We start from the raw sequence: 21,336 nt of genomic DNA, 5'->3' as shown, positions 1-21,336 counted from the left end.
TGGACAGCGATAAATACGTGTAAATGAACACCAAGACACACACGCCGCTTGTACACAGAGATGGCGCTACAGGGCCGCAATGAAGTTCCCCTGTTATACCGCCACTGCATTTTTACACAGAAACAACCGACGGCAGCATCATTCTGCTCCAGTGTGTGATTATACACGGCAAAGTGGCATCCAGCGATTAAAGGAGGCATGACGGGCGTGATGTTTAACACACAAGCGTCAGATTGTAGCGTGTCTTATTATATATGCCTTGGCATCACTTTCTAAACAGTGACAAAGGCATAACGTGTCAATCATAATCATGTAGTTTTTCTGGCGGGTAATCTTGTCCTCTGCTCAGATATTAAGGAGCTCCCAAATCTCACTGTTTTCCCAGTTCGTGGACATTTCTGACCGCTGTTCTTCTTTGTATTAGCCACTCTGCTAACACCTGCTTTTTAATTCTTTCGCGGTGGGTGCCGCCCACGGTCACATCTTTCCGGCTTTTCGTTAAACACAGACCTTGTTACAGCAGCGTTACCACGTCCGTTACCAGTTCAGAGGTGTGACCACTCTGTTCCCTCCTTTCTGCGATTGGACGTTATATATACAGAATGGCGAGGCGACATAATGGCGTGATTTTCACGCCTTGAACAGGCAGTGTAAATGTGGCTATAGAGATCTGAGCACTAAAACAACTTGCTGAGGTAGTCTGTGATTTATTTGACCACATATCTTTATGATGTGATCTCTAATTTATTGATTTAAAAGGATCCCCATTCACTGATGCCAATGCCACCAGCTAATCTTCCTGGAAATTTTGTCCATGAAAACATATCCATGAGACATCTCTTTCACAATGTCTGTAAAAAAAAAAAAAAAAAGTCTTTTTGTGGCGAGACGCATCATGTGATGGACTACTTTGACCTTCTAGACATAAGCAATCATAACATTTGAGCACTTTGGTCGCAGCGATGTACTGGTTTAAGGTATACAGTGATATAAAAGTTATATCCTATGCATTTACTGATGTACATATTGAAAAAGAAAAAGCAACTGGACAAAGAATTTCACCTTTTATTTTCACCTGTTATTTTCTAAAGGGAGACTTTTCACACATACTTTCTTTAACAATTTGGTTTTAAGTCTTAATTATAGTGATAAAACATTTGTTTAACCAAAGCTGACCCCTCTGTTTTCATTCCTTTAAGGGTCATTCTGACTGATTATTATAATAATAATAATAATAATAATAGTAATAATGACAATAATAATGATAATAATTGTGTAATAAAGTGATATTTTGAAACCACAGTATTTTCTGAGACAGTTATGGCACCGTTAAAATATCCCGTTGTCAGCTATAGATGCATGATATACACAGGTGTGAAAAGAGGCAGAAAAGCATGCTAGTACCAGATGTATACCGACTTACAGTCTCCACTTTATTAGGTACATTGTTTCAGTTTTTGTCAACACTTCGAGGACTTCATTCATTAATGTGTTAGCACAGAGCTCTTAGTGGTGATGTTTTTCTTCTAAATGATATTTTAAGTGATCAAACATTAAAAGCACTTGAATATTTGGATGTAAATGAGGAAGTAGTTGAGAGTTTACTCATTTCCAAACATGTTAACATAAACTGAACATTATAAACTTTTTAAAATTGATGCAGGTGGCAGCGTTGTTGCAGTTCATCCAGGGGAAACACTAAAAGAGGATACTGAGTCTGTGATCCAAGAGGTTAGACTGAAACCATCAAAGGGCAGACTTATGTAAACACACACACACACACACACACACACACACACACACACACACACACACACACACACAGCCCATGCCCTGGGCTGTACAGCACACACACACACACACAAAATAAAAACACACCCTTCGTCTTGTGGTCTCACATTAGATGGCATCATTCCACCTGAACTCATCACCCTTTCTCTGTCCAAACTTTCTCCTATTTTTGTGGACATCTTGGAGGTCAAAAACCCAGAAAATAAACTGATGTCACAGCCCTGAGTGTCCACAGAGAGGCTGTTTGTCTTTCCCTGCGTCTTTATGTCTTTCTGTCTTTTCTTTTACTTCTGTTTTCGTGTATCTGGTAGCCTTTTTTTCAGTGTTTGTCCTATTTGTGAATCTGTGTTTATTTTTTCTGTGTTTTCAGTTTCTCTTTTGTGTCATCTTTACACACAAACTTACACGCAGGCAAATACACACACGTGCTCACACACGGGACCACCTATATCGTGGTGTTGTCCGTGAGCGGCTCTGCAGCCTGGCTGCAGTTTCCAAGGCGACACGGTGGATGAAACCATCCTGCCTCCTTTCACAGAGTCCAGTCACTGACCAGACCACCCACCCACACACACTCACACAGGGCCAACACTCTGTCTGCTACAATTACGGCTATATTTTAGTTTTTACATCTTTGGGGAAAGTTGTCTGAGCTCCAGTCGCCTCTCCAGTTTCCACTCCTTCATACTGGGATCAAACCAGTGCAGCCTGCCGGCAGCAGCTGAGGCAGAAAATGACTTTTTAAGAAATCCCCCCAAAACACCAGAAAAGAAACCTCAGCATCAGACTGTGATTGGCTCTGGATGCTGGTGACCTCATGCAGCTAGTTTAAAAATGATTGACAGCAGGGAGGGCGGGGCTTAAGTGTAAACTTCCTGTCTGTGAGAGAGAGGTGTCAGATTGTAGCTCTTGTTCTCACAGTCTGTCCACAGCGCGGACGCTATCAGAGCTGTGACTTCCTTAAAGGGTGTGTGTGCTGGTGTGTGTGTTGGGGTGTATTTTCCATTACCTGGTTCCCACAATCACAGCCACAGTTTGAAGAGGAAGGGGGAAGGGAAAAGGAGGCGGGTGGTTGGTATTGATAAGCAGCAACAATCAGCTGACAGTCTCTTCAACTTTAAGGCTAAAGATGGTAAACACAGGGTTTAAACTATTAGTTAACAGATAATTAATCAACAGTTGTTTATAAGAATAAGTCACTATGTAATAATCACTGATCAAGCGCAAATACTTAACATCCTTTTTTTTAAGCTGCTCCAGTAGAAGCATTTGCATTAATCAATGAGTCTAAAATGAATCACTTTACTATTTTCATTTCTAGATTACTGTTGTTATTCAAGCAAAGATGTCAAACATTTACTGGTACCAGCTTCTCAACTGTGAAGATGTGTTGCTCATTTCTGTCACATTTGACAAAACACTGAATATGTATAAAGCAGGGTTTATACGGTAATGGAAAACCTGGAGAAAGTCATTTGCAATTTGAAATTTTAAGTCTTGGAAAAGTTCTGGAAAACTACATATACCTTGAACGTTTTGGAAAAGTTCTGGACATGTGTTTCAAAAACCTATATATAAACACATAATGTGTTTAAGAGCCATTGGAAATTTTAAGATCCAGTCATAATTTCTGTTTTTACAGTTGCTGGCTGTGATAACTGGAGGAATTTTAGGTGATTTTTAAAGAAAGAAAATGCGAAATGAAAGGATCTTTAAATAAAATAACATATGTGTTAAAAAAATGAAATTAAAATAAAATCAACATTTTTTTAAATAAAATAAAATCTGTGTTAACATGTTAATTATTCCAAAAACTTAAAAGAAAAAAGGGCATTTTCCCCTTAAAATAAATAAAAAGAAATCTAAAAAAAAAAAAAATCTTTAAAAATCACCCCCAAAGAAATTGCCACAATTTTTGTTTTATTTTTAAAAAACAATTATGTCAAGATGCATTTTTTTCATGGATAAGATGTGAGCTAGTACCTGGTATAAAATGTTACAGCATGTTTTGATTTCCCCCTCTGAAACAACTTTACCAGCGTTTTTAACCTGCAGGCAGAAGTTTGTTTCTGTTGTAGATGTTCTCAGCAGCAGCAGGATCTAACTGGTTTAACTGGGAGGGTTGTGCTCTGCTGGGAAGGTGTTCCAGTCCTCTTGTGTCCACTCCACTCATCAGTCTGATTTATGATCACAGCGTTGTTTTATGGTCTTGAGTGTGTTTGCTTTATGACTCAGCTGTAGGACAAAGGCATCACTGTGCTGGTGATGGATAGACCTGTTTCTATGGCGATTAGAGTGATTAAAATCACCTTCAGGGGACCACGTCGTACTGGTTTATTACTTAATGACTTTGCGACCAGGCTCGACGTCCGTCTGTCTCTGCATGTCCTCAGGGTGGCCGGGCAACATCAGTACCAACACTGGTATTACTCTTAATCAGTAATAAGTTGATATTGATTTAAAATGAATGATAATCTTTGACTTATACCTGTGTTGCCCCTGTGGATGCTGGGTAATCTGTGTTGCCGTAACATGAGAAATGAAGAGGTGGAAAGTGACGAAGTAAATGTTTGTAGCTGCAGCTGCCCAGCAGATCTTCTGTTGGCCTCTAATGAAGTTAGTGTGTGTGTGTGTGTGTGTGTGTGTGTGTGTGTGTTTGAGAGAGAGAGAGAGACAAACATGGCTCACTGACAAGTTCAATTCAGCCTGAAATCACTAAAAGCCAAAACTTGTGAGGTCCCACTCACTCCAAGGCGCCTCCTGATAACAAAAATTTAGTAGTCGGCACCAGTGAGAGTCCACGTTCTTTACCACGGCAAAAACAAAACACCAAACTCCATATAATTGAACATTCACTCCTTTTGTAAAAACATTTCAATTGAATTTTATATTTTATTACTAGTCCCTGATGATCCACTTCAAACACAAGGCAAACAAAAAACAAAGTCCTCAGTATTTTTAAGGTTAAGGACCCCTGAAAGAGGTATGGAGCAGGGACCCCCTACTATATACAGGTATTTTATATAAAACTGAGTTGGATATTTCACCGGGCTGATGGAGAGCGTTCACTTTCACAAAGGCAAGTCGTTGCAAAAGCAACAAACACAATTGTACGGTAGGGCGCTCAGTTGCTCACCCGACAGGCGCCCCATGTAAAAAAAATAAAATAAAAAATAAAAAAAAAAGAAATTAAAAAAAGGCTGTGTTCTTGATGCAGCAGCTGCAGGTTCAGTTCCTTCTCGTAACAGCAAATATCCTTAAATCTTACTACCTCACTTTTTGCCTAATTGTCATTATTGACATGGTGATCATATCTCTTGAGTATAAAAAAATCCAAATGATTTTTCTTTATCCTGCCCATCTGCTTGTAAAAACACAATCAATATGTAATACAAGATTATCTCCACAAATTGATGAGGAGGAATCTGTTGCTTAGGTGTAAAAGAGAAACTCTCGGCCCAAAATTCGTGATATACAATCGGGGTTTGTATGGTCATTAAAAACCTGGAAAAGACAGAATAAGCAAATAGCTAACATTTTGGAAAACTAATTATACCCTGAGCAATTAGGATGGTTATTTTAAAAAATGAAAGTAAAAAAAATACAGAATACATAAGTCCCACCCCAGTGCTTAAATAATTATTTGCCTCCTCTCATAAATAACGAACAGTCCCTAAGTTACATTTAAAAAACCAATTCTAATCCTGTTCTGAATTCATTATTTTTTTGATAATGTAGATTTAAAAACGCTATTATATAGCAATGAAAATAACTAATAAGCAGTATTGATGGTCGTTTAACAGTATGTGCGGTTTTTAGTATTTCCCTCAAAGTCATCGAAAGTTATTGGTACAAATGTGTATGAACCCTGAATATGTAAACTCTGTAAATATATTTGCAATCTTCCCGTCAAAACTATGGTAACGATTAATCTCGAGACTAATTTTTGATATCGCCTGTAAAATATCGAACCATAACACCCATCACAAGTTACAAGATTTAAAATTTAAGACGCGATAAATGGGTTTTATTCCTGAGAAGCTCCTCTTTTTCTGTTAAGTATACGTCGTGTCTTTAACAAACTCTGGGGCAGAAGTGGAGCGTTTGGGATGATTTTGTGCAGTTAAAAACGGATGATGATGAAGAAGAGGAGGCAGAAGATGCAGGGAGGAAGAGGCCCGCAGCGCCGCTCACCGTGGCTCGGGGTATTCTGGGTATTCTTATGCTAATCCATCGCCGGGGATGAGGCGCAGAGCAGCCAAGCAAACAATGGCAGTGGAGCCAGAAAGTCTGGCCTGCAGTCTCCCAGGCCCTGAAAGGCATGTCGGGCAGGGCGCCGACACCAACGGGGAGGCTGCTGCTGCAGCACCCAGAGGCCCGCCTGCAAGGAGGGGCCCCTGGAGGGGACGGGGAACGGGGCCAAGATGGAGGGAGAGAAAGGAAAGGAGAATTGAGAAGCAGCAGGGAGAGAAGAGGAGGAGGAGAAGGAGGAGGGGAGGCAACAAATGGAAATGGAGAACAGGGGAAGAAAGAGGAGGTAAGATGAGGAAAAAAAAAGGAAGGAGGGAGGGAGGACATAAGAGACAGAAATGAAGAGGGGAAAGAGCCAAATAAAGAGAGAAAAAACGGAAATCAGTTTCTGGAAAGGAAAGGTGATGTAGAGGAGAGAAAGAAACGCAAAAAAAAGTTGGTAAAGAAAATGAAAAATGTGCTGCCTAGCAGTGGTGGAAAAAGTATGCAGAACCTTTACTCCTTTACCTTTACTCTTCACTCAAGCAAACACCCAAAACCCTCAAATTATTTGAAAAGTTAAGAAGACAAAAAAAAACCCAAAACTCCAAATTATTACAAAATACATTAGAAAAAATACCCAGAGACTCAAAATTATAAAACAACATCCAAAAAAAAATAGAAAAAAAGGAAAAAAAATATGAAAAAAAACACCTGAAAACTTAAGATTCTTAACGTTTTTTAGTTTTCTTAAGTATCAGAGTAATCCAGTGATAGTTGTGTGTACATCAAAGGATAAACTGCAAACAGGAACCCCTAATAGCTTATCCTGCATACTTTTAATGTTGCCATTTAGGAGGGGGCAGTTCACCGTGTTAGTTTAGCGGTCATCCCTCCCATGTTTGTTGTTTTCCTCGAAAGGAAAGTGCAGAAAGAACATAGCACATGTAGAAATGTACAGAAATTTGACCAAAAAAAAGGTTGATATCCACTCAAGGTTGGCTTACACACTTTTTCTGGGGCTTTTGATTATTTCACAGTCGTCATGAGCAGATAAATTTGCTGACCTGCTGTTTCTAAGAACTGTCAAGCTTAATTTTTAAGACAGTAGGCAGGTTTCCATTACAGATTTGCACAAAATTTGAGCAATATTTTCAAAATGTCAGTAAAACACATTAGCGAGATGACCGCGCTTCCACTGAGTGATGTTATGCAACTTCTCCTTTCGCAATAACCTTCCCAAAAGCACGGCGATGGATGTTCAAATCATTAGCTGGTTTATTTCACCACATTAGCCGTTATTACTCCAGACACGACGTAGGCGTGTTAATGTGGAGCGGCCACGTATGAGGGATTTCTTGGAGGTGATAGTCCACGATTTCACAGAAGAATTGTAGATTCAAAACTTCTGGATGATCTGCTCAACTTTTGAAAAGTTATGTGATGCAGTTGTTCTTCCTGCTGCATCATGTGACCTATAAAAGCCAAAAGTGTTTCCATTGTAATTTTGCAAAATACGGCTTTTTTTGAATGGCCTGAAATACCACGTAAAAACTTCCTTGCGAAAAATGGGATTTTCTTCGAAATTGATGTTTCTATCAGGCGTAGTTTATATTATATTTTTTTATATGTGATTTCAATTTGCGCAATTTGAGGGTTAATGGAAACCCGCCCAGAGTGGATGAGAAAGTGCTCAGGACGATGTACAGTTTCATGACAACTGTGCAAACTTTAACTGCTGATTAAATCTCAGTGATAATCTAAGCAAACTAAGAAAATTGTTTCTCAGTTAGCTCCTTAAATTGGAGGACTTCCTGCTCAGATAACACTGTATTGATTCCACACCGGCAAAATTCATAAGTTACAGCAGCTTCAGAGTCAGAAACTAGAGAATAATGCAAAAAAAGTGATTTAAATGCTAAAACAGTTAAAATATTACAAAAACTACAAACAAGATAAAATAAAATAATAATACACCTTTCACTTATACAGTTACAGTATGTCCGCGATTGATTGTTGCACAACTGAAATGCACACATAGTGTAGTGTGTAGCATATTTACTGTAAACATACAGGAATATAGCCTGTGAGTAATATTGTGCAGTAAGCAGTCAAATTTGCAGAGTAGGAAACAGAATATATTTGAGACGTTTGACGGTATCCTTTTTGAGCTCTGACACATTACACACTATTGTCATACATTTTTTAGACTAAATAATTAATCAATAAATTGAAATCTTTTTAATCGGACAGATAAGGAGCCAGGGATGAAACTAATAACATCAAAACAAACAGTCTCAGTCCGTCCCTCCACCTCCCTCTGCTCCAATCTCACTGCACTGTTAATATTCTCCACCAGCTCCGATCCCAATCTCCCTCATTACTGCATTTATTTGTAGAGCTCAGGAGCTGTCGGTCTCCGCTGGTCCTCCAATCAGGCCTCCGTGTCGTTTATTTAGTCTGCCGCCATTCTCCCAGAGCAGGAAGTGGAGACGCATTAAGGCTTGATTATTGATGTCTGCAGTCAGTCCAGGGGAGAGCAGGAGCAGGAGGAGGAGGAGGAGGTGCGGGGAAATATTAGAGATGGATTATTAATGCCTGTAACCTCCTCTACCTCGTCCCATTACCAAGGTCCAGAGTCATTTTCCAGTATTTTAACAGCTCTTTGAGGAGCCGTAAATTTAGTAAATCATGTGGACACGAGGAGCTGGAGCTGCCTCAGAGCCGCAGCACTCTCCAAAAAAAGCTGCCCGACATTTTCATAGCGTAAAAGCTTTTTCCCAACAAACAAGCAGCCTCTTCAAACGTTTACATTGTGTTAACTGTCAGGTTGAAGGTTTAATAATACCATGTTGTGTGATGCTGTGAGTGGGATTTAGAATAGAATAGAAAATACTTTATTGATCCTGTGAGGGAAATTGTTTTGTTGTAGCAGCAAATAAGAGAGCAGCAACTGAATGAAATATTCATTAAAAGGGGCAAAAAATGCATATATATATATATATATATATATATATATATATATATATATATATATGTATATGTATATAAGTAGCCCCTCACTGAAAAGAGACATCAATCACATCATTTATGTGCCATTAAGATTGAGTTATTGTTATTATAAGATTGTCATTGGCAGTTCATGTCAGTGTCAGTAAAGGTAATAATAATAGTAATTAAACATTAACCCGACTCGACTCAGCCCACGGGAGTTTTAAGAAATTACGGCCTGACTCAGCCCAGTGGGGTTCGGGCAGACAATCAGAGCTCTAGGAGGGATTTACGACACTTTGAGACATGTTTTTGTGTTTATTATTGTATCTGTGTCTTCCAGACGACATTTATTTTTAGGAGTAAATTAGAGGTTGTAACTGAAGCACAAAACCTTTTGAGTACAGAACAGATTGTGTTTGTTGCGGCAAGTAAACACACTCTCAGGTGTTAAAAGTTGGTTCTGTTTTGTCAAAAGAAACACAAATGTTAAAGACAAATGTAGAAATGTTGATCAAAGTATTGTTATGTTACTCAGAATCACAATCAGGTTTATTGACAGGTATTTTTTTACATACATACTGCAGAAACATAGTAAGAGAAAATAAAAATGACAGTATGAACTGCAAAAGGAAGCATAAATATGTAAGAGAAAAAATTACGTCATAAAAAGTTTTAAAATGAAAATAAAAGAGAGCATGAGATGCGCTGCTGCAAACCGCGATTTTCATAATGGATTAATCGACCGATTATTTTCCTGCCTATTTACTTAATTTATAAAATACCAAAACAAAGTGGAAAAAATGTCTGTCAGTACCACCATGTTACTAAAACCTAAATATATATACAATTAAAAATGATTGATAACAGAGAAAAGCAACAAATAATCAATTTTGAGAAGCAGTAACCAGAGAACATTCGCCAGCTTTGCACAAAAAATTACACATTAATAATCTAAGTAGCTGATTTATCGTCTCTCAGTCACCCAGTTAATTTTGGTTCTACGTTCCCTCATTTTTGGCCAGAAAACAGTCGATTGACCAGAAAGTCTTAAGGTATGAAAACAGAATATCTGCTAATAAAGACACTGAGATGTAGTCCAAAGCTCTGGAAAAATATGGACTTAATTTTTGTCAGCCATTGTTATGCTATCTGTGTTAAATTAGTGCTGAAACATATCTAAAGGTGGGAATTTGAACCTTTAACCCTTGCAGTGTCCGGGCCATGCTCTGCTTTAAAGTGGCTAAAACAATAATAATCCTAGTCATAATAAAAGTACTCTCAGTATAACTCAGACTGCAGCAGAAGCCCCCAGTCATGGCGCTGTGATATCATTTTACATAATAGTTTTTATTGCCGGCTACCTCTCCAGCCAGATGAAAAGTTATTATACCCAGAAGCCTTTAAAGAGCTCTCTTTCTTCTGCAAGTTTTAACCCACTGCTTGGGTTTCTATCTCACCAAATTTCCCAGCATCCCCGGAGCGGTGTGACCTCAAATTCCTTCCCCTGAGGGGGGCCGGCCATGGCTCAGTGGTTCCCTATAAGGGCGGTTTATTCTGTACAGGTGGGACCGCTAACAATACCTCCTTTCATTCCCGTCCCTCCAAGACTCTGATGTCACGTCCAGGTAGCCAGAGCAGCTACGCTACATTAACCTCGTGTTAGCTGAGGAGGGAGACGGCACAGAACAAGACAGACTGGGACAGGACAGACCCGTGTGCAGACAATGTGTCTCTGCAGTGAAAGGATGCAGTTTGAATCCCACAGAAGGAGAGAAAGTGTGAGAACAAGAACAGATTTACGTATATCAAACCTTTTATTTACCCTTTAATAGTACACACACTTGTGTTGCACAAAATGCACTTTTCAAAATCAAGTTTTTAAAAATTATTATACATTAATTTTTAATGTCTACTTTATAAACCAACATCAGTGCTAATCATAAATTATCAAATATTCATTAATTTTCAGAATTTTAACCCTTTAAATGCCTTTTTTTTCATGATGCCACTATGTTTTTAGATTAAAAAAAAATCAATAAAATACATGCAAAGTAGATTTTCTTTTATTGCAGCCCAGGATATGTCAAATATTAGCAGCAAGACTGATTTTTATGCATTACCTTTTTTTTGTGTATGGACAGAGCCTGGTGTGCCTCCGACTGCTTGTCAGCAGTTGTGACACTTTAAAAGACAGTTATCATTACAACAATCTGTGTCCAGTGTTCTAAATTAGTTTGTTAAATTTTATTTTGCGATGAAATAAGCGTCCGCATTTTATGGAAGATATTTAAAATCACCTGCTCTGTGCTGCCCTCGCGGTGAGCTGCGGGGGGCTCCATTGCTGCTCAAACGGACACAGAAATGACTCGACTCAGTAAATAAACGCGTTAATAACTAAAATCATAATTCCTCACACAGTGTGTGTGTGTGACAGGTGAAGCAGCAGGATCACAAACACTGAAATAGCATTCATCCTCTGCAAAAAACAACCTGGAGCCGGTGAAGGACTCAAGAGCTTTAAAAATAGCAAAATCACTAACATGGATGAATCATATTAGGGGTCGACCGATATTGTTTTTTCAGGGCCGATACAAATCCAATTATTAATAGTCAATGAGACAGAAAACAGATATTTGAAACCGAAATGCATTTACAACAAAAATGAAAATCTTTCTGACAATATTTAGAATTTGCAATATAACAAACTACAACACAAAACTTTGTTTAAATGCCTTTAGCAAATGTTAAATCAAAACTGAGACTTTCAACATCATACACAGCAAGTTCCCTGCAACTTTTTTTTTATAAAGTCACATGAAAATTTTATTAAAAAATAGAGTAAATAAAAATAACTCCCTGAGGTCTTACAAAGTAAACGTTCCCCCCATGCTGACACTTTCTTTTCACTTTTTATCTATGATTATTAAAGTAAAATGCTGATATCGGCCCCAATAATTGGCCAGGCTGATAATCTGTTGACCCCTACATCTTCATATAATTATTATTATTCGTTATTATTACTCTTATAAGTTATGATTTGTCCACAACAATCCTTTTAGCTCTGTTGTGTAAAAGCTAAATCTAAAAATAAACATTGTGTCTGATAAATGTTGTGCGGGAATTAGTACAGTAATTTCCTGTAGTGAAGTCACATAAAACGGAAACGCTCACTCAAAGTACCGAAGGTTTGTATTAACTCCTGATTATTTGGAGATCCGCTTGTGAACATCTTAACCTGTCGTGAACATCGTACAGTTAGTCGTCCATATCTGAAGAACATGAGTCGACAGAAATGAGACACTGCTATCTGCATTTTTAAAAAAACGCTGTATCGTCTCTGTTAACTTCTGCTGCTGAGTGAAGAAGAAGGAGTTTGTTGTTTGAGTGAGAAGCAGACGAAGGATTAGAGACAAGTTTGAACACGAGGAGGAAGAGGAGGAGGAGGAGGAGGAGGAGGAGTGAAAGTTACCTGACACCCAGAGGGTTTACAGAATCGTGCATTTTATCTCTTGAAGGAACGTTTTATTTCTGTGAGTTGACAGATGTAATTGTTTGTTGTCTCTCGGCCTGCGGTGAGACTTTCTGTGAGTTTTTGAGTGTTGACGGAGTCTCCACGACACTCACCGGTTTTATATATACTTTACGTAAATGTGCTTTCAAAGGGAAGTTGATGTGTCGGTTGATTTAGGAAGGGTGTGTGTGGAGGACGGGGGCAGCTTCCTGTCTTGGGGGCTCACAACAGACGGTCCTTCCTGAACCTGCCTCGTCTTGTCCTCCCTCCTTCAGTCTGAATATGTCTTTGTGTGTGTGTGTGTGTGTGTGTGTGTGTGTGTGTGTGTGTGTGTGTGTGTGTGTGTGTGTGTGTGTGTGTTAGTTATCTCTGCGTCCTGCTGCTGCTGTTGTTGGTCTCTAAATGGAGCAAAGAGCTACAAACAAACTTCAGGTTTTGTTGTGGCAGCGAGGTGAAGATATTTCCACTTCTGTTATCGACACAGCGACGCCGACACACAGACAGCACTCACCCACTCCCACATACAGTATCACAACACACACACACACACACCTACACACTTTAATCCTCCTTCTCTCTCATGCACATTTCTTATCTGTACTCATGGGTTTGAATATGTGCACCTATGATTAAAGAAAGGACTATCTTACCCTTTTTTAACCTGAAATTTAAGCTGCTGGATAATCGCTGTGTGGGCATCATGAGATCTGATTGCTTCCAACGTGACTAAAAGAGAAAAATGTCACTGGAACTTCAAACAACAAGTCAGAGAAAAGTTTGATGTTTTACGATATGTTGTCTCAGAAGTAATAGTGTTAAATGACATTTGAGATCAGTTTTTTAATTGTTTTTTTCATTGCAGCATGCCAAGATACATCTCATGTCTTGTGCCTGCACAAAAATCATTGGTAAACAAACAAATTGGCACATTTGGCAATATATAGCTGCTCATCACATATCCCCAACCCCCACCTCACTTGTGGCGACCCCCCACCCCAAAGATATCTATAAACACAAATTCAGGGGGGGGGGGGGTGCATTAAATAATATTATCGTCATTTTGAGACCATTTTATTCCACCTCCCTTTTTTTTACACCTCTGCCTCGGTGTCTCCAAACGTCATCTCCGCTCTCACTTTCCACCGGTGTCTGAACGTGCGCTCCGAATGTGCGCTCCGTCCTCATTCTCCGCAGGTGTCTCCACCGGTGTCCGCCCGCTCTCAGTCTCCATTGGTGTTATCGAAGATGGCTCCTCAATGAAGTTTCACTTTGATAATGTTTTTGCTTTGTCTGACTATCTTTCTTAAACTTGGGAAAAAAGGAGGAGAAAAGTTATGTATAACTTCTAGTTTTACTACATCAGCAAGATGGTATCTGTAGTTGGTCATTTTTAAGACTTTGTAAAAGTTTTTACTCTCCCCTGTAAGTTATCCTGAATTGTCTTGTGTTGAGTGATGCAGCTAAAAAAAGATGACGGTGAAAATGAGATTTGACTTAATCATCACTGTTTCAGAGACAGCCTGAGTAAAAATAAGGTAAATTCTGATAGAGTAAGTCTCGGAGAAGAGTCTCTGGTTCGAGCAGCAGAAGGCGGTGGTTTGTTTCGGCTGCGGCTGTGTCCCTCTCTATCCCCCTCGTCTTCAGTGAGCTGTGACCCGCTGACCCCTGCCGGCCCGGCACTGGCCTCCGACTGTCCAACTAACTACCAAATTATTTGTCCAGGGATGTTCTGCAAATTACAGGCGCTGGCCCTGCGCAGCGCTGATAACGGCATGTTGCAATTAGTGGGCGCCGAGAGGGATGCGTGCGTGTGTGTATGTGTGTGTGTGAGAGAGTGAGTGAGAGTGAATTAGTGGTGATGCGTGGCCGGTGTCTGTCACTTTTCATTTGCCCGAGGGGGACAAAGAGGTCCGACCTGTGACCCACTTTTCACACATCTCTGGCTGAGGAGGCCGAGAACAAAGACACACACACACACACACACACACACACACACACACACACACACGGAATACCATACAGGCCCTGGCGAGTGTACATGAGTAAGTGTGTGCATGTGTGTATTATTGGGAGTGAATGAAGGGGAGTGTAGTGGGATGTGAGACAGTAAAAGTGTGTGAACGAGTGCCAAGTTAGGGGATCTTTGTGAGGAGCATTATCAGTTTTAAACCAGCGTAGTGAGGACAGACTGCGCTGTGAGGACAGTTTGGTCCTCACTTCAAAGGACTGTTTGAAGGAACCATCACAAAAGTGTAGAAAGCAGGCGGGCGTCCGTTACAGAATTGCGCAAAATTTATTTGTGGATAAAAACAATTGTATAATAATCCAATAAGTGATGTTACGCAACTTCTTCTCTGTTGACAACATTCCGGTAACCATGGCAATGGATGTTCAAAACATTAGCAGGTTTATTTCTATTGCAGCCTCCGCACTTGCCGTCATTATGTCCAGTCCAAGGTGATGTAGGCGTGTCATGCGAGTGATAATGGAAAGGCGAGCTCCTTATACGTGAGAACGGCCACGTATGAGGGATTTCTGGTGGATGACAGTCCACGATTTCGCAGAGGAATTGTGGAACCAAAACTTCCCGATGATTAGATGAGTTATGTGATGCAATAACAGCTCTTGTAGCTCCTGCTGCATCATGAGGGAGCCAGTTCATATCGAAAAAGACATAGCCATAGCATCATTTGACCTTAAAAGTTTTTGTGCGATGACTTGCCTTTTTTTCCAAAATTGATCTGTTTGCATTTGAGTCCTCACTAACATTTGTGGTAGAAGTTATAGTGTAAATTTACATACATACACATACACATCTTTTTTTTTTTTTTTAAGTTTTCGAGGAAAAAAGTGAAAAAACAAACAAAAAGACAAGGGGACTCTTGGAAATCTCGAGTTTTCTTCCAGGCGTTTTCAGGCAGCAGCTGAAAGTGCCAGCAGAGAAAATAACAAGTATAACTTTGTGCTGTTATCTGTTCATCGCTTTGGATGAAACCGTCACTAATCAGCTGATGTTAAACTCTGTTTCCTCCTCCTCAGGGTTTTGGACCCAAAGAGCCAGTGAGACAGAAGACGACCTGATATTGTGATATCACCCTCCTGTGTGTCCCCCTCCACCCCTGCTGTTCCTCTTCCAGCTGACCATCCTTCTCACCGAGGCCTCGTGTGGCGGGCCCGAGCTCCTCCCCGACTCCCCCGCGCTCCCTCGACTCCCACTGTGGATTAAAGATTCTTATCAGGACTCTGAGCATCAGCTGACCAGGAGCTCCTGATCACAAAGGACGGCCCAGTCTGGGCCCAGTTCCGGTCCAGTCTCAGTCCAGTCTCTGCTGCAGGATGGCAGGTGTACCGTTCTGTTTGGCTGCGATGGCCGCCGCTCTCCTGCTCACCCTCAGAGCTGACGGTAAGACATTTGAAATCCATTTTTACTACCAGACACACACAGTTCTCCGTTTATATATTCTGTATTACACTTTATCTCATTTGCTCTCAGTTTGTGTCTTTTGATGAACTTTGTCACAGAATTATGTCAAAAAAACACATGAAGCAATGTCAAAGTACGCTATGGTAAATATATTTCTCTGCGGCTGTGTTTCAGGCCGGAAGAAATATTTGTAACACGTTAAGATCTCACAGGAGTCACAGGACTCTGTGTACCGATTGGCTGCAAGTTGTCTCTGTTCACAATTGTCAGCTAAAAGCTTCGGTACCTTCAGTTTGGCAGCACTTCACCACAAAATCCCGTGGCTGCAGCTCGCCACAGGCCACCTCTCGCTGCTGCTTGGTGTGTTTTCTGCTTTATATAGAAATAAAAAAAACCCACACATTTGATTTTGCTTTTTAAAGAATTAAATCGTTGCTACTCATCACTATGACTTTGACCTCCATACACACCAGATATGAAAGTGCTTGCAAAGAATAAAAAATATTAAGGTTATTTAAATCAAGTTTATTTTTTAGAAGTTTCAATGGAATTAAAATGTGTAAAAAGACCAGTTTCTCAGTTTATGTTGCATGATCTTTGAACTTTATGAACTTTGACCCTCAAGTTGATATGATCTGTCATTCAGCCGCACTGTTTACAAAGTGAGCAATTCAACATTTGACAGATGATTGATATGTAACTGACCAGTTTAAGTAAGATGTTTGAGCTGTCGCATGATCAAGCGCTTTAGGGACTTTTGGTTTTAAGGACGAGGAAAGTATCGTATGCTTCCCTTTGCAAGCATGTTGAATTTCGGAGGGGTTAGAGGGGTTTGATACAGCATAGTATCACAATACTTGCATTGCAATATAGTATTGATACACGGATGCCAAGTATCACATTTTTTATTATATACATTTTTAATATTGCAGATACAAATAAAACATTTGGTCACCTGCTAGAGTAAAAAATGCTATTTCAGTCCACGAGATGCATGTTGCTGCGATGAAAATGACTGTAGCGCATTGAACAGACTGAGATCTATTTTTATCTAATAAGAAAACATTTTTTGTTTATTTGCATTTGAAAAACTGCAATAAATATATAGCAATATATGCTCTTGCAATACTCACCCTATCGCAAAACATTTAAATTGGCAATAATATTATATTGTGACCTAAGAATTAGGATGATATCAAATCAGGGGGCCTCTGATGAATTTAGTGCTTTCATGTACAATATTTAAAATACTGGTCCAGATTAGATACAGCAGATGATTACAAGTAATATTTGAACTGATTACTAATTAAACATGTACCTTTTGATTTTTCTCATATATATCTAATGGATTGTGACTATGAATGTATGAAAAAACGTATATTTTGCATGGCCAGGGCGTTTAAAGACTCCGTATTGACCCAAATATAGGAGAAGAGCTTGTTTTTTAAAGTAGATGTTAAATTACATTCAAGGACAAGAAAAGTTTTCTCCATTTAAAGTTCAAAGCAGCAGCTGAAAGTGTGAACAGAGAAAACAACTATTTAATCATCTTACAGATTGTATGTCTGCTGCGGCTTAATCCGTTCATCACTTTGGATCAAACCCGTCACTCATCAGTTAGTAGTTTATGAAAGCCTGTGTAACGTGTTTTACTGCCAAGTCGGTCATAAATTCCTGACAAGTGAAACTGAGACTGAATCATCTGACAAAAAGCCAAAAACTCCGATGTCACAGATGACGAGAAGCAAAAAAAGAAAGTCTGAAAAGCGGCGCTACACAAGTGTGAGATTTACATTCTGCTTTATTAGAAGTATCTCTGATCAGTTTGGGAAATCTCTCCTCTGTGCGATCACTCGATCTGTGAAATGCATAAAAATCAACATCCACTCACGACTGCTTCTTCAACTCAAAGCTGCAGCTCAACACACAAGCTCAACCATGAGCCGCTCAGTTATTCATTAACCCTTCAGTTTGTTTTCAGCGAGATAAGCGGCACATTAACATAAAAAGTCACGACGCCCCTCCTCTGTAATCAGCTCCCCCTCCCTGTGCACACAGATCTGTATCGCAGGCCTTTTGTCAAAGCTGTGATTAAGTGTCAATTGGCTGATAATGGAGAGACTTTAGAAATGAAGCTGTGTTAACAATAGATACAAAGTCGGGGACGTTTTCACTCCTAAAGAACTTATTTATTCTAACAAAGATGATCATGTGTTTGGGAAGCTTTTGGGAGAGATTTATTGATTTACTGTTTTCTTAAAGTTGTGTTTTGTCACGAAACTGCCTTTTTCAGATTGAACTAAGAGGATAAAAGTTGCAGAATATAATGCTTTATTTCCAGCAGCAGTTAGACTTAGCTTCATTACAATTAAGATTTAATATTTTAAGGCATTTATTTTTTGTTTATTTGCATTAGTTGTTACCTGGGCACTAGCTAACCTTGAATCCTGTTTTAAACATTTAAGTGGAATTTAAAAAGATTTCCACTTTAGTTTTCACTTCATATTTGTAATTTATCATGCAGCTTCTTCAATGCGAGCGGTTGCTGCTTTTCATACTTTTATATTTTCTTATTTGTTTGTTTTTTTGGGTTTTTTTTTTTGGTGTGTAAGTGTGTTTGAGGGATTTATTAATGTAGGGTATCATTTCTGCTGTTACCAGTGACAAAACAGTTACTTTAAAAATGTTACCGCTGCCAGAGCAACACTCAAAAAGAATGTCTTTTTTTTAATTGCAAAGGCAAATTTGAACTTGAAAGTGAAAAATATCTTACATCTTAACACTTAAAAGTATACATAAATATTTAATTATGAATAAATAGAAAGTACTATTAACAAGCTAACATAACACATTGATATAACAAAACCAAACTACAACATTTACATTGATAACAGCAAAACAAATTTCAAGTTGGGATAAATAACTGGACCTTCAAGACATCACTTTAAAATGTGTTGTATTTTGTCATAAAATAATGAAAACAAGCATTTGTTGCCACCCTGCCTTGAATCTAACAACACTGACATCGTGCGTATGATGTATGAAAAACATTGCATAGAAAAACTGATAATTAAAACATGCAAACAAAATGCTTTTTCCACCCAACTTCAAAGTTTCTCCTGATCATAGTGCAGGCTGTAAGATCTGAAGATGTTTTCATGTTGTTCAGATTGTAAAGCTCCGTTTTTGGGTGTAAACATGATGGTTTATTGTGTTCATAACAGCAAAAAGAGAGGAAAACGTGCATTTTTTTCTCCCAGATGTTGTCAGTACAGTGTGGATGTGTTCATAAAAACTGCAGCTCTGAACATGAGAAAGGTCACCTTCTGACCTGCAAACACACACAGAGCAGGCTGATAAGAGCAGGGCGGTGTTCAGCTGAGTGTTACTGACTGATTGTGTCAGACTGTGTGATATCAGTCACACACACACACACACACACACACACACACACACACACAGAGTTATCTGTGGAGGAAAAGGAGAGACTGTTTCTGTCGTCTTATCAAACTATTTTTTCCACTCACATCTTCACCTGTTGACTTCAGCTTCACTTCGTTTGCGTCAAATTTCTCTTTTATTAAATAAAAAACATAAATGCATCCACCCAAAAAAACACTTCAACACTAAAACAATCATTTTGTTGTCAGCTGACTTTTTTATTTCCCCATATTTCGGCCCTGTGAAACGCTCTCGGCCCCGTCCACCGCTCCTCCCTGCAGGAAGCTGTTGAACTGATTGTTGCCGCTCTCACTTCCCCTCTGCACATTAACCATTTCCTGTATGGCGCTGTACGAGCTGTCAGCGGCGCTAAATGCTCCAAACAGCCATTGTTCTCCGGAAATATCCGGCAGTCCCTCTGGAGACATATTCACCCTTTGAAAGAGTGTTTGTTTCCACTCTGACAAGAAAGTCACTCAACACCGCACGGCTGATTCACACTTCCACTACGTGTTTCTTGAATCTGATTTTTATGTTTTATGAGGTTTTTTATGAGAGTGCTGGGTGATATTGGCTGAAACTTACATTGCAGTATTTTAGGCTATATCTTGGTATTTTTAAATCTCCTCCAAAGCCCTTCACTAATGCTAGAGCTGAGAGACTGAATCGAACATTACCACCTTGAGATGAAATAGTTACCGAGCCGAGGGACAGAGAGGTGGCGCAGGATGTCGTCTGGATCACGTTCTCTGATCATCAGCTGCGTGTCGTCCTCTCCTGTCGCCCTGCAGAAGTGATGACGGCTCGTAACAAGAGAAAACCAGCCTCTCCTCTGTCCTGATCTCCAGCCTGCAGCAACTTAACAGGGCATCCAAAAAAAATCCTCTGAATCTCTGTGCTGATGTTTCGGATGTTTAGTATGAGAGCACAGTGCAGGACAGTATACAGCACAAACACTACTACAGATTTCTTGTAGTTCAGGTTTAAAAGAGGCAGTTTTGGGGGGAAATGTGAATTTATTATCTTAATAATTCTCTTTGCAAAATGAAGATTGAAGTGCGATTACTCTGAATTCTGAGATTCCCAAATATTTCAGCCGTTGTCAGATATCAACTGTGAGGCGTTTAGGGTTGATGCTGTTATTCTGGATTGACTGATTCGAGTCGTACACGTGCTCTCCCTCCCCTGTTTCCAAGGGCGGGGGAGTGAGAGGAGCAGAGGGAGGTGACACTGAGCGTCCTCTCGAGGTTTCAGTGTGGTTGACAGCTGATCTGTCCTCTTTCTGTCCTCCTCCCTCGCCTCTTTTCTTATTTGTCCCTGACTGGAGGAGCAGCAGGATGCGTTTGCCCTCTGCAGGCGTAAAGCTTAACAGTGCTTCAGATTCTGAGGCGCTCATTTGCAGACAAAGTCCCCGACAGGTCGAGATATTTCACCTTCTAGATATCAGGGCAGCATCTTGGTTAATTTCTTTTAATAGTTCACACAAAACACTTGCATTTTTATTTATGCCAAACAAACTCAGATGTGTTTGTGATCTTGGACTTTTAATGAGGAGCTCCAAAAACTCTCAGCGAGCGGAGCATCAGGTTAATTGCTTTAGTGTGAATCAGGTGTTAAATTGAAGTCTACACAGAAATGAAACTAACCACAGTCAGCTCCCAATAAAAGAGTCTGTATTGACAGTGTTTGGATTGTGGATTGGGAGGATATCAGTGCAGCGACAGCGTGTGGCCTCCGCTGCTGAATTTGAAGTGCAACTCAGCCGTTAAGTCAATAAAATGCTAAAAACAATAAAATAAAATAGAAAAAAAAACAGAAAAAATGTCACTAAGACTAAAACTTGTACCTGCATCTAAAAAAAGTAAAGCAACATACTATAGAGGATGTAACCAACAAATATTTGGGTATATTTTAACTGGAAAAAGGCCAAAATGATTAATCTATT

At 39.6% G+C, this 21,336-nt stretch overlaps 1 protein-coding gene across 2 annotated transcripts in view; it reads left to right on the top strand.

Annotated features, from left to right (window-relative positions):
• The window catches only part of bmpr1aa (bone morphogenetic protein receptor type 1Aa), a 64,362-nt gene that overhangs the window by 26,753 nt on the left and 16,273 nt on the right, over positions 1 to 21,336 (top strand). For both annotated transcript variants that reach the window (XM_088086283.1, XM_042501610.2), the window contains exon 3: positions 15,566 to 15,929. In XM_088086283.1, coding sequence (XP_087942409.1) covers positions 15,863 to 15,929 — 67 coding nt within the window. In that variant the 5' untranslated portion in view covers positions 15,566 to 15,862. The remainder of the gene's footprint in view (positions 1 to 15,565; positions 15,930 to 21,336) is intronic.

This window comes from Plectropomus leopardus, chromosome 13 (genome assembly GCF_026936395.1).
Source record: "Plectropomus leopardus strain MGB_pleo_1.0 chromosome 13, ASM2693639v1, whole genome shotgun sequence".
NCBI lineage: Eukaryota > Metazoa > Chordata > Actinopteri > Perciformes > Serranidae > Plectropomus > Plectropomus leopardus.
The sequence above is the reverse complement of the archived record's forward strand: the minus strand, read 5'-3'. Positions and strand labels throughout refer to the sequence as shown.